Source organism: Aethalodelphis obliquidens, unplaced genomic scaffold (genome assembly GCF_003676395.1).
Source record: "Aethalodelphis obliquidens isolate GAN/ISIS:26980383/991018 unplaced genomic scaffold, ASM367639v1 scaffold85, whole genome shotgun sequence".
NCBI classification, from domain to species: domain Eukaryota; kingdom Metazoa; phylum Chordata; class Mammalia; order Artiodactyla; family Delphinidae; genus Aethalodelphis; species Aethalodelphis obliquidens.
In genome coordinates, this window is record NW_020838029.1 from 3,264,097 (window position 1) to 3,278,899 (window position 14,803).

The 14,803-nt window shown below is 40.4% G+C and overlaps 1 protein-coding gene across 3 annotated transcripts in view; it reads left to right on the forward strand.

The window, feature by feature from the left end:
• Nucleotides 1–14,803, forward strand: part of AR (androgen receptor) — a 163,814-nt gene that overhangs the window by 85,427 nt on the left and 63,584 nt on the right. For 2 of the 3 annotated variants that reach the window (XM_027093611.1, XM_027093612.1), the window contains exon 2: nucleotides 4,448–4,599. The exons of the other annotated variant lie outside the window; for it this stretch is intronic. In XM_027093611.1, coding sequence (XP_026949412.1) covers nucleotides 4,448–4,599 — 152 coding nt within the window. The remainder of the gene's footprint in view (nucleotides 1–4,447; nucleotides 4,600–14,803) is intronic. 3 annotated transcript variants of the gene reach the window in all.

A 14,803-nucleotide genomic window follows, 5' to 3' on the forward strand; every position in this document is an offset into this window, starting at 1 on the left:
CATGTGGCAGCATAGAGGGAAGGGCTTAACATTTGTTATTCAATGTAGTTCTCACAAAAGCTCTCAAGGGTAGAAAATATCCCCACTCTCCAGATGAGGCAAGCTGATCTCAGAGAGCCTAATTACTGGGCCCAAGGTTCAGTGGTGGAGGCAAGATATTAACCCAGGTCTGGCTGGCTCAAAAGCCCTGCTGAGTTTACATTCTCTCCCAAACAGGGAAAACTGGTCTGTGACTTTTACATTTCATCCTGGTTCCACAATTACTGAGGGACTTGCTTAAATTAGCCAGACCCCTTAAGGGATCTAAAGTATCCTCAAGTATGAGAGACAGAGAAACAGAGAAAGAAAGACAGAGAAAGAGAGGGAGACAGAGAGAGATCAGGGGAGAGAGAGAGAGAGAGACTGAGATTACAGCTGGGTGCCAAGGGTTTCTGAACCCAACTTACTCATGGTTGAGCTGGCGTTTGTAAGCCTATAGCTTCTAGTAAACCACTTTCATTTAATTAATTGTGAAACCATTGGAGAATAGCAAGTCATGTTCTTGTTTGGAAAACTTCCATGCTATGTGGCAGGGCTTTTGCTTCAGACTTCATAAAACTGAATGCCCAGCACTGGGATAATAAGTGAGCACATAACACAGGGGAGGTGGTAAAAAACACAATGTTGCATTCAAATTCTGCACTTACTTATTCTCAGAGCAAGCCTCTGCCGTGATTGCAGTTAGAATTTTATGTAGGGAGATGTTAGAAACTCCTGAGGTTTTTCTTTTAATTTTTTTTATTGTGTCCTGTTATAGCCATACAAAATACATGTAACATGCAAGTTACTTATACAGCATAATAATAAAACAAACACTCATGAGCCCTGATTAAGGAATGAGAACATTAACACTATTATTTGTTCACTAGTTTAACTAACCCCAGGACCTAGAATGGTGCCAGATGTGTAGCAGGTGCTTAATAAATATTTTTAAATTAATGCATAAATCAGTTTGTATCTTCCTTCCTTATATCATTACCCCACAGCCTCCTCTCAGGGATAACCACTGTCCTATATTTGGGGTTTATCACTCCCTGGCATTTTTATGTCTTTTCATATATATATTCCCAAATTACATATTGTTTACTTTTGCTTCTTTTCAAACTCTATGTAATGGAATCATATTGTATGTATGCTATTATGAATTGTCTTTTATGCAACGTTAGCTTGTGAGATTCGCCTATTTTTAGATATATTCTGTTCCTTGTCATTGCTGAATTGTACTTTATTGAATGAGTATGATATAATTTATTTATCCTTTCTCCTCTCAGTGGATGTTTATCATTTCTGCTTCTATAAACAAAGCTGGTATGTCCATTTCTGCATATGCTTCCTGGTACAAATGTGCACAAGTTTCTCTAGAATACAAACCTGGGAGAGGGACTGCAGTTGTAATTCTCATTTCCAGTGCTAGAAGATCAATCAGTCCATGAGTCACTGCAATGTGCCCTTTGTTCACACTAGGCCAGGGTCAGTGGGAATCCTGTCCAAATCATTTTGCCAGAGAGAGGAGGGAGGAGGTAGGCAGAGACTGGCCTGGTAAGGTCAGGAAATATCTCAGGCCTCTAGCCAAAGTGGGTTGTAATTAGGAAAAATTCAAATTCTAAAGTTGCCTTCATTATTTCTCCTACTCTTCCACCTCCTTTATAGCTATTTTTGTGTGAGGTGTATTTTATTAAATTCATATCTAATAAATAAAATGATGACTTTCTTCAGTCTTTAAGTATTGATTATAAATTTGATTAATTAGATTCTTTTAAATAATTTGTGTTGTATTTTAAATTTTAGTATGGATGAAAATTTCTATTTTTAAAGGATCTTTCCAAAAAGACCACTTATTTACTTTATGCAGGTTCTCATTTTGTTTATCTAATATTTACTCTTCAATCATATAATAATAATTACTGTCATTACCATCATCATTTCATTCATATATACACATATATACCTTTATACCTTTCAAAATGCATTTCTGTCTTTGAGGTACTTTCTCATTTGTAGCAATATGCACTCTACTTTATTATATCATCTACTATGTTATTTTACAGTTCTTTGCTTCCTGTCTTTCTTCTCTACTAAATAGCAAGTTGCTTAGAGGCAAGGATAATATCTTGATCATCACTATATCCCCAGCACTTATCCCTGTACCTGGTCCATAGGGCCAGGTGCTAGGAGTTGAGTTGAATCAACTTATCTAATCTAGACCTTCAGTCTCATAATATGGTTAGCCATTGGTAACAAATCCACACTTTGTAGTCAGACTTACCTTAGATGGTAACCTGGCATTTCCACTTACTATAGGAGTGATCTTGAACAAGTTTACTTAATTTTCCTGAGCATCAGCTTCCTCTCCTACAATATAGGGATGACACAGAACTACCTGGCAGGGTTGTTATAAAGATTAAATGAGATGATATATATGAAATAGCTTGGCACATAAAGTGCCTTAATACATGTCCTTTAGATTTTAACTGTATTAGTTACAGAAGTCATAAAATGTAAGAAGAAGATTAAGACACTTTAAAACAAACAAAGAAACAATAGCAAAAAGCCTCTGCGTCTTCTCTTTGTTTCATGAATGAGGATGGGGGCACAATTTTTACCCAAGGAAATGACATTTTTAGCCAAAGGAATGACATTCTTAGCTTTTCTCCCATTTGTTTATGGAAAGTGAGCTCTTTTCCTGTGGAACCTGTGGCCCTCCTAGTCTTGGTCTGGTGGACAGACTCCTGCTGGCTTTCCAGTTAAGGTAGGAAAGGGAAGGATTATGGGGAGAAGAGATAGGCCGCCATAATCAGCTGCTGGGTTTGCATATGAGCAGAACTTTCTGAGTGCTTTCTGTTGTACTTGGGATGTGAATAAAAGCTAATATTTGTGTCTTAGAGATAAAGTGCTTGTCAAGTGTAGCCTGAGTGAAAGCCTTCTTTGCTCTTGCCCTGCCAGGGATGCTCACTGAGCATTGAGAGGAGGATAACCTTTCATTCTCTTTTGGGATTCTGATGACTGTGCTAAGTATAACCAAAGAGTCATGGGTAGAAAGTGAAGGTGAGTACTGAGAAGACAATAGGATAATGGAAATTGTGTTAGATTTGGAGTTAGAGAGTCCTGGGCTTAGGTCAAATAGTTTTGAGCTTTTCTTCTCTGAGTCTGACTTTCTTCATCTGATATAATAATGAGAAAAAAATGTCTCACAGAATTGTTTTGAGGAGTTGAAATCACCCAACACAGTGAACAGGCTTATTTTCCTTCCTTTCTTTGCTTAGTAAGAAAGAAGTATTCATAAAAATGGTGGCTGCATTCCTGTGGATGAGAGAATATGCAGTTGTCACCTATCTGTGGCAGATTTACCCAAGAAGTTAATTACATTTTGTTTAATGATTAGACATAGGACATAGAAGAGGTAAAAATTGACCTTTGGGTAGTACGAACCATGTTCCATTTGTTTAAACTTGAATTAATTACCATGGGAGACTAAGAGCTACCTTTCCATTAAGGTTTTAGGATTGGCTTTCTGGCCCTCTCCTTCAGTCCACTTGGAAGGACACAGACACAGATCCTCTTGGAGATAGGCAGTTAAACTAGGTGACATGTGAAGCTCCATCCTAGCCCAAGGAACCTGAGTATTCTAATGGCTAAGTGTTGAGATGGTTGCCTGAAAGGTTTCCAGCATCATTGTGCATCATTTCACAATAAAATCTGGCATAGGGATTCTGCTACTTTATGTTACAGAATGTGGGTGGGGGATTTACATGTGATTTAGATAGACTCCTAAAGAAAGTGAGGGAATGGAAAAAAGACCAAAGAAGACTGGTATGATAATACTAATCATGATCCCTCACTTCTGTATTCATTTCAAGCGCTTTTTATACTTTTGTTTAATTCATACCTCCACTCACACAAGTAGCTCGGTAAGATGGGTGATAATTATTCCTACTTACAGATGAGAGTGAGGCTCAGAGAACTAGAGCAAAGCACATCAAAGTGCTTTGATGCTTAGTCTGGTTTTTCCATAGGTCTCCCTTTGGATAAGGTAAGGTCTTAGGGCTGAGTACATACCCTTTAGTTACTCTGAAATTGTTTCCTGACCACCAACTTAAGTTAAAGACCTTAACCTCAGGTTTCTGCCTTCATCCTTCCCTCATGTAGACATAGCCCATGAGATTGGCTGATTCCAGAGAACTTCTCACATCCTTTCACAGGATTCAAAAGGGCTCTGTCCACATGACAGGAAACCCTACATACATAATCCCTAGGAGAAGTCCAAGGAAAATTCAGCTTCGCCCTGACTCAGTTAAGCAATAAATAATATTTTACATGTGCACTTTACTGCTGAAGACTTCAGACTTCTACCCTCCTGTTTCTGTCAAGTACTGACATGTGTTGCATTGTTCCTCTTGGGTCTTTTCAGTTTGGAGACTACCAAGGACCATGTTCTGCCCATCGACTATTACTTTCCACCCCAGAAGACCTGCCTAATTTGTGGGGATGAAGCTTCTGGCTGTCACTATGGAGCTCTCACTTGTGGAAGCTGCAAAGTCTTCTTTAAAAGAGCCGCTGAAGGTAAAGGGTCTTGGACACTAACTTCTGTTTCCCTTTCTGCTTTATCTTCTAAAAAGAGACACCAGTCTATCAGGACCCAGGATTTTATCATCTCTGAGACAAGGTAACTGGCAGGGCTGGTTCAAAGAACCTAAGAGCCTTAAAAAAAAGTCAGTTTTCATACTTGCCGGTCCCCTGGCTTTGGCAGCCTTGGCAGTATAGGCAATGTAGGCAATGAAGGTGGTCCCAGCTGGTGCTTGGAGCTTGGTGGGTCCTAGGAATGAAAGAAAAATTAATGATTTGAAAAGATTTAATTTCCTCCTTGCTTGTGTTCCATTCTCCTGCCTAGTGAGGGAAAAAATTGTCCTTATTAGAGAGGTTAGAAGTGGAGAAACCCCAACCGAATCCCCAGCCTGTTCTCTGTGGTGAATACGAAACTGTTCCTTCGTGAAGGCTTTCTGGCCTCGGCCCCAGAAAGGAAGTGTTCTCACTGTTCAGCAGACCATCAGTCTATGCACCTGCTCCCTCCTGCTGCTGCATCCTTGGGGCCTCTTTGCATTAATAGCTCCTAGGTAGATAAGGACCCAAAGTGATGAAACATTTTTATTCTCTCCAGAGAGTTGTCCTCAGTCCCTGTCCATTGGTCCAGAACCATAAGCTAAGTTGCATCTTATATTTGGCTAAGTGGGCTCAAACCCTGGCTCCTTAATATTATTTAACTTAAAACAATTAATGTCTGCTTAGCCCCCAGAGGTGCTCAGGCTGCATCTTACAGGAGGAACTCACACTTCCATACCTCCTATATATACTAGTGCCTCCTTCCTTCCCAATATCCCTGGGCTTAAGCCTCCTACCCATCCACTTCATTCCACATCCTGTACTAAGGGCTTTCTTCTCAAAGGGACACTGATGAACAGTTTCTAGACAGAGATACTCTGCTCTGGGAGCAGACCCAGTTGCTAAACACCACTATTTACTTCTGCCTCCATTTTCCACAAAGGAAGTACATCCTGCCAAGACCTTTTTCTTCCTTCTCACTGGCCTAGAAGTTTTGAGTTCCAATTCAGAATCAAAACAGACAGCTTTTCCTTATATAAAGGCTACAATCCCTGAGGACAGTCTTGAAAGTGGCAGGTATATAGGCCATACCTTTCAGCAGGAATATGATGACACCCACCAGAGGACAGCAGAAGCACCATAGAGTTCTTGGCATCTAGAGAAAAGGTAGAAAGTGTGTGCCCTTTAACTGGCCTCCCTATTGATAGCCAATTGGAATGATGATTACCTTTTCACCATTTTAGCCAGATGGCAGGAATACCTATAAAATGGAAAGCTATTTTGTTTTCTTCCAGTCCCCCAGGCAACAAGGAGACAGCTAGCATTTAGTATTAATGAAAATATGCTGCATGTTCCACCCATAGCCTTGAGTGGCGCATTACTACTGCTTACACTGGACAGTATGAAGTCCAGGGCACCAGTGCCTAGGCGTAGGCAGTTTGGAAAGAGACAGAGAGCAGTGTCTTCCTTTCTTAAGAGTACTCACAAAAGAATGGCTGTCAGAAAAGGAAATGAGGAGTAGCTCCAAACACTTCAGATCACCCCACCTTCTCCAGTGAGAACCTGTCTCTTCCCCATACCCTGTCATCAGGTAGGCCCTATCTATAGAGCAGAGAATGAATCATAGCACCCATCTAGAGCTAATGTGTCAGTAAGCCCAGGCACCACAGTAATAGCAGCCATATTATATGGGAAAAGAGTTCAAGAAAGCAAGCAAAAAGCAAATTCAATAGTCAGATAGATTAGATTGTATTTGATGCTGCCTTTGGGTTTTACAAATCTGGGTCGTGATATTGTTGCTTTTCGAAAACAGTGGGAATGATCAACCATATTGTGAAAGGGAAGATTTTTCTGTCATAACTATTCCACATGGGAGCTTTCTGAGGAAGTTAGGGCTGAAGGAGGGAGGCAGGCAGAAGGGCAGCTGGCAGGGCTGCCTGGGAGGAGCTCTGCTATTATGTGGATCTTGGACTATTTGAGAACAAGGAAGCTGGGGGGAGGGGTAATCACTCATATTACTGAGCACTTGGAAATCCAGCAAGGTCTCAAAATTCTTCAGTCCCTAGAATCACTTGTTAGGGAAACTTGGTGATATTTTATTTGAGAAAATGAGACTCTATGAACTCACGGAGCCAAATGCTCTTAACTGCTTGAAATATTAAAATCTCCAGTGGATTCATTGCAAAACTATGGAGCCCATTGGTTCCTTTGGAATGTGAACCACAGGTTCCAGTCCTGAGCCCTTTGAGGGACAGGAGAATGTGGTTTAAGAAAAAACATGAAACAAAGCAAAAAACAATTATTGGTGTGTTCTTTCACCTCCCATCTGTAAAGCTTGGTAGCTGGAGTTTACTGCCATTATTATCTCTATTTGAAGGCAAGGGGCTGTCTTATTACCTACAGAGAACATTTATTGATTTTTTTTTTTTTACAATGCGTCTTTATTGCCCAAATGGCCTTTCTGAAGGTGATTGTGAATCTTCCTTGTTGAAACTTGGAATTCCACCTGTCTTGGAGGGAGTGGGAGCACAAATCTTTTCTTCCTCATTTGTCTGTCGTTGTCAGTAAGCTCAGATGGAGTATTCAGAGTGTTGATTACCACTTTATTCATGGTTTCAGAAATCTCTGGACTGGGCACAGGTACAAGACTTAAAAGCCTGGCATGTCAGACAGAAATCCATTTCTAGCTTTGGTAGTTCATAAACCATGAAGCTTTAATGCTGTCATTGGTGCAAGGCTCAGCACAGAGTCGATTGTAATCTAGCCAGGTTTTCCTGTTGAGGAGGAAGAAGAGAAGAGAGCCCCACATTTTCTCGTTGTCAGTAATGCTGGGAGTTCGGGGTGATGGTGAGGCTAGTCAGGGAAGGATCTGAATATTTTGAGATTAAAAAATAATGGTAATAGGTCAAGGGGGTAAAAACCACTAAAATCTGCTTGATGGAAACTTAGTGAAATAATGTGTTTGTGTATGTGTGTGTGTGTAAGCGCATTTGAGTGGATGGTCTGTGGGTTTGAAACAGGCATGTAGAGAATCAGTTAGTGGTGGGTGGGTGAGATGAGTGGGGAGGTAAAAGGGGAAGGCATGTTAGATGCTATCAAAAAGACCAGGAAGTCAAAGGAAGGTGATATCCATGAGCAGGGTAGGGGCTCAGAGGGGGTTTAGTTGTGTGACATTGGATAAGAATTTTTCCCCCTTTGGACCTCAGTTTTCCCTGTCTGTAAAATAAGGGAGTTAAACTAGATACTTTTAAAATGCCTTTTCAGCTTAGACTTTTTGTGACAATTCTGCAAGTTCCAAACATCATCATTGTTATTTCAGCAAACACACATGCATTTATACCTGTATGCATGTTTGGTGTTGCCTTCCTAGAAGATGGTGAATCCTAGCTCCCATTCTCTTAAAAAAATCAATCTTCAGAGGGGAATAGAGCCAGCTGAGAGAGTGCACTGTGGATGGGCTGGGTTAAAAGTCAGGACTGAGATTCCCTCTTCTCCCGGCATTATGACCATGGCTGGATAACTTCCTTTCTTTTCCACTTTCTCATCTGGAAAATCAGGATATGAATCCTCATCTCTACCTCATCATGTTTCAAAGAGGGTTAATTAATTCATCATGTGCATTATGTGCTCAAGAATTTACTATTTTTCAGACATTTTCTAGTAAAACATTGGAGATTGTACATCCATTTGTTTTCTACACATGAAGCACTGTTTGGTACACATCATAAAATTGAAACTGTAGTTTACATTCTGAACTCAAAGAATTACACCATCCTCACTGATGTTTACAATATGTCCCAATTTAGTATCCTTGGCAAATTTTATATAAGTATGGCTTTGATTCTTTCTCTAGCCCCAGGTTTTTGTGAGGAAAGAAATGTAAGTGAACCCTCATTGAACTCTTTCTGTCCTTTAAATCTACTCTTTCCCACCTCAACTCATGTGGAATTGAATGTTACTTCTTGTTTGGAGTCTTGCAGAGAGTTTTTGGTGCATATCAGTGTCCCCTTCACTCCCTGACTTTCAGAGGAACATTTCCCAGGGGCAAGTTAACTCTGCTAGGAGGATCTACTTGCAACTTCAACAGAGCCTTAATCAGGTATCTTTGGCCAAGAAGTTGACTGATCCTGATTGTACGAGTCCTAGAGATTTTTTCACAAAGCTCCTATTATCTTTTCTCTGTCTCTGGTTTTCTTAAATATCATAGCCAGACTTTAGATTAGGGGCCAGCAAACTTTTTTCTATAAAGGGCCAGATAGTAAATATTTTAGACTTTGTGGCCTATATGGTCTCTGACTGTACTATTCAACTCTGCCTTTGTAGCATGAAAGCAAACCTAGACAAAACTAATGGGTATGACTGTACTACAGTAAAACTTTATGGGCACTGAAATTTATATTTCATTTAATTTTCACATGCTTTTAAATACTATTTTTTTTATTTTTTCCAACCATTTAAAATGTAAAAATCATTCTCAGTTCTTGAGCCACACAAAGACAAGCAGCACATTGGATTTGGCTTGTGAATTGTAGTTTGTTGACTCTTGCTCCTGTGCTTACAAATCTGCATAGTAAATTTTGCTCTTTCTGGTCTCCTGGTATCTTAGCAACTCTCTAGATTATCTAATTTTAAACATTCTTCTGAGTTGGCCAGTCAAAGTTTGTTCCCCTTGCTTGCCTAGAATACCTGGTCTGGTGGCATCTAGGTCTTGAGCATTTTTCACTAAACAGGAGAAAAATAAACAAATCTAGGAATGCTACAAGAGGATACTTTTTTTCTGATGATCTTGTAGATCACTCACCCTTGCAATACCCAGAGGAGAAGTTGAAAATATTCTACACATTTTCTTTTTAGACTTTTGTACCATAACCATATGGATAACTATAAAATATATATGAATGAGTTTTGATGGACACCACATATACCCCAGATGGTATAGAGGAAGGGCTTTGGGGACTCTCTGGTACTAAGCGTTATGGAAAAACTCTGTCTCATAGAAAGTAAGGCCCAGGTGGCCAGCTGAGTTATGAATCTACCATATATCTCCCCATGATTCTTTGTCTTTACACATTTGCTGGCTTAATTCTGGTCCTCCTCATCACAAGACTAGACAACAGGCTTGCAGAATAAGTAATTTAGCTCTGTAACTCATTCCAGTTGATGCCCACCCAAGTCTCTCATTAGAGCCCAATTTGGGAGCCATGTCAAGAATTTGCCATTGCTCGTCTATAGTGCCCTGTGACTGCTTATTTATAGTATGTGCATCTTATGAAACAATGATTAACATGAAATTTCTGTGTCACTTGTAAGATCTTCTGAGTCCATTGTCTCACTCCACCTTGCCTTATTATTCCCCAGTGTGTTATATTTTTAAAGCCCATCCATATACTGCAGCCAGAAGCTTTTTTAATCCCTCACAGAATCTCTTGATAATTGTGAAACTCTGGGTGGTAGATTTTAGCAGTTGGTTGCTCTTGCAAGGGTGTTAGACCCACTTTTTCTTCACAGGTAGGAGTTATTTCTTACTTCTCTGATCTCTAGTCTAGTCCCATGGCAAGAAACACACCGTCCCTCATAATAACTGAATTCTGGGAGAAGCTGTTATTTCAAAAAACAATCTCTTCAGTTATAATAGTCATGTGTGCATACTTCTGGAACCTATTTTTCAGGTGTTCACGCTCCTTCTCTTCATGGCTAGGTAACTGCCCTCAGCATTCCAAGGAGGCAGGTAATCTTTTTACCTGTCAGAAGAGAGCACAGAAAAGGAAACTTCCTCCTATCCAAAAAAGGAAACTGGGACTTGGAGGTGAATGATTCTTTATAAAGGGAGCAAAGGGATTAGAATTCTCAGTCCATTTGCTTCCAGCCCATGTTGTGACTCCTGATACATCCCACTGAAATCACCACAGCTTCTGGCTAGACTCGTGCCAATATTTTACTGAGTACTTCATAAGAACAGGGCTGGTGGTAATCTACTCATGCATTCAGTCAGTATACATTTGCTGGGTCCTTACTACATATGAGATACTAGGCTCACATACTCAAGATACAGAGCCTACCTGAAGGAACTTAGTGATCATAGCCCTGGACACTTTTAAATTTCTTCAGTGGATGAAGAGCTATCATATCCGATTTCCATTGAACTTCCCAACCACCTAGAACAGAGGAAGATGTCATCCTCCTTAATTTCCATGTAAGCAAACTGAGGTTTTCTCAGTTAATCAACAGGTAGTAAGTGGACTATCTGGATGTAAACCCAGGCCTTCTGGGTCCAATGCTAGCAGTCACTCTCTTACAGCACAGCTACCCCTCAAATATATAAACATACTAACCTAAAGCAGAAAGAAAGTGCAATGCCTAGGCAAACAAGAAAGACAACAGTGAAGAGGAACAATAGAGTCAGAAATTAAAGAATTTACGAAAGACTTAAGTACTGTGGGGAGAAACCAAGGAGCCAATGAGTAGCACCAATATCACAGGGAGCTTTCTTCCTAAAAAAGCTCCAAATACTTAAAACAGCTCCAAATACTTAAAACTCTTCATTAGGTAGGGCCAGGGACATGTGAGTAATAGTCCTTCTGCCAACTTCTATTCTTCAGAGGGAAAGTTCTGATTCTGATGAAACCAGGCTTGGTAGCTCTTAATTCACTCTCATCACACAACCACAGAACAGGAAGCATGATTTAACACCTATGCACATGAGAATTTTACTCCTCACTACCAAGCTAAGGGAAGAACTCAGAGACAGGTTGTATGGATACAAATGGTAGAATCATGGTTCCTTGACTCTTTGCTTTGAGCCTTCTCAGATAAGTGTGCCACAGAATGTTTTCCATGGGGCCAGGAGCAGGAGAACTCCATTCCCCTCCTCTTTGATGTCGTAAACCAGAAAATATTGTCTTTCAGGACAGAGCTAAAAATTGAGGCAAAATCTTCTTCTCTTTTATCAGGGTTTTATCTATTTATTTATTTATTTTTTGCGGTATGTGGGCCTCTCACTGTTGTGGCCTCTCCCGTTGTGGAGCACAGGCTCCGGACGCGCAGGCTCAACGGCCATGGCTCACGGGCCCAGCCGCTCCACGGCATGTGGGATCTTCCCGGACCGGGGCACGAACCCATGTCCCCTGCATCGGCAGGGGGACTCTCAACCACTGTGCCACCAGGGAAGCCCTTATCAGGGTTTTAAATTTTTAATTGTCCTTCCTCTCCTGGTTCACCTCATAGTGTAGACGGACCATGATTTCACTCTGGTACTTGGATATGGAACCTGGAGACTGTGGGCCTCTTACAGGTCCCTAAGTTAGATAACCACATTTCTATAGTCCCATGTTCACAAGTTCTTTCACTTTCTGGGCAGTTGACTCAGCCATGAGTTATTTAATGAAAAGACTTAAAAGATTTGCAGTACTTGGAATCACAGGATCTTTAAATGCTAACCTGTTAAAATTTGAAGGAAGAGAACTCAGAAATCTAAAAATTTGACCAAGCCATTTTATAGATGAGGAAACTGAGGCCCAGAGAGAGGAAGTGACTTTTCCAGGTTCATAGAACATATAAAAGGCAGAAATGAGGGTCTCCCAGCCATTTCTTGTTTCTTGTCTGAGGGGTTCTCCAGCCTCACAGCTGATCAGCAGAGCCTCAGAGATTGTTGCCTTGGAATCTCCAAGAATTATGTAAGGCAGCATAATAAACCTTTATCTTGACTGCAGGGATATCTAAAATTGCTATTTGATGACTGGCACTTTCCCCAGATAACATCCATTTATTCAACAAACAGTCAATGCTTACTTATTGTGTACACTAGACCTATACCAGGCACTGGGATAAGAGATAACAACAAAAACTAGTCATTGAACACTCAGTATGTATTAGTTGCTTTGTAGACATTTTCTCATTCCATCCTCACAATAACCCTATGATGTAGGTATTATCATTAGCCCTATTTGCAAATGAGGGAACTGAGGCACAGAAGAGTTAAAGTGACTTGCCCAAAGTCATATAACTTGTTAGTGGCTGTGGAGTGAATATGACACAGAGTTTCCAACATAATAGAGTAAGATAAGTGCTGTACTAGAAGTAAGTACACAATCCACTGAGCAGACAGAATAAGAGAATGAGTTATTTTACCTGGAATGTTTAAGAAATCTTCACAGAGGAGTTAAGGGTTGATTTAGGTCTGAAGGGATGCGTAATAGTTTGCCAAGTACAAAAGGTAGGAAGTGAACTTCAGGAAGACAGGACTTCAGGAACAGACTGGCCAAAGACAGGGCTGCGTGAAAGTTGGATGCTTGTTTTAGGAACATTTTGGAGTCCAGAAGTGGTTGAGAGGAACCTCATCAGATGCAGCAGGTCCCTTGACCAGCCTTCAGTTAGCCTTTTATGCCTTCACCCCCCACCCCGATGCTGAGCTGTACATCACTGTCCTACTCTACTCTCTGGACTTTTTGGAAGCACACTGCTATCTAGGTAGTGGAATAAGATGCAGTGCAAGAGCACCAAATGGAGCTCTGGTTCTGCCATTGACTTACTATGTGGCCTTAGGCATGTCTCATTCCTTCTTTTCACTTCAAATCTCCATCTAAATAATAAAAGTGTTGAACTAAATGATCTTGAATATTTTAGCAATAAATCTATAAAAACCTAAATCTTTAACAATAAATCTCTAAAATGTTATAGATATTCCAGATGTTTCTATTGGCCAGTGGTTCACTTTATATGCATCAGCCTTGGAAAATAGACAACCCAATCCTTAACTCCAAGACTTAATAGATATGCAGCTTTGAGCAAGTCACTTAACTTCTTTGTGCCTCTGTGAAGATAGCAATAGATCATAAGGTTATTGTAAGAACTAAATGATATGTAACACAGCTCCAGTGCCCAATAAGTTTTGGTTCCTTCTACTGGAGTGAAGCCTTGTTTATTGGCACACATACACTTATGGTGTCCCCTGGGTAGCAGAAAGGAGAGATGGCAAATAGTATTTATCGTAGTTCTCTGGTAAAGAAGGCTTTGGGTTGGGTTTGGTGTAAGGTCCTCAAACAACCACTTATCTTCAGTGTTACTTAATTGGTGATCCAAAGGGCCAATAGCATTTGTATAAGAACATAGCAAAGGTCAATCTCTTCCTCTTTCCTCTTGGCCTCTCAGGGCACTATGAGTAACATTCCCCAGAAAGCCCAGCAAGCATGTGTTCATCGCCTCTCTTGAGTTTTGGGCTTTGGACTCGAAAGTGTCAGAGCTCTCTGTGTATCTTTGCCTGCAACAAGATTTGTCTGACCTCCCTGGTAAATTCAGATCCATAGCCACAGGCCAGGAGAAAAGCTAAGAGAGGTGATAAATTATCTTCCACATTCTTCAGCGATTGGTTTCCCTCATCCAGCCAGTGGCGTGTCTTAAAAGTATGTTGGGGCCAGATTCAATAGAAACCTGAACCAGCACCTGTGTAAATAAAATTTTAAGGCTTCTTTTCCTGAAGCCGGATGGATATTTTTTAAAACCAAGCTGGACTTTATTTTATCTAGAGTGCTGTCTCCTATGCTCTTAGTGCTTTGGACCCCTTGGAGGAATGTAGTCTGGTTGTAGTGTTATTGTTTTGTTTATTATTTGTGAGGGAGGGACATTTATTTCAAAACTCGGATAATGCCTTGGTATGGCCTGTGACTTCACTGTGTATAAAATGAAACTGGTGATGTACCGTCATTCATTCTGCCTCCCACAGATTGGCTTTATATCCCTACATCCATGCCTGCTCTTCAATTCTGATCCTTTTAAAAACCAACCAACCAGGTTCCTTAAAAAACTAAAAATAGAACTACCATACGACCTAGCAATCCCACTACTGGGCATATACCCTGAGAAAACCATAATTCAAAAAGAGTCATGTACCACAATGTTCATTGCAGCTCTATTTACAATAGCCAGGACATGGAAGCAACCTAAGTGTCCATCAACAGACGAATAGATAAAGAAGATGTGGCACATATATACAATGGAATATTACTCAGCCATAAAAAGAAATGAAATTGAGTTATTTATAGTGAGGTAGATAGACCTAGAGTCTGTCATACAGAGTGAAGCAAGTCTGAAGGAGAAAAACAAATACCGTATGCTAACACATATATATGGAATCTAAAAAAAAAAAAGGTTCTGAAGAACCTAGGGGCAGGAC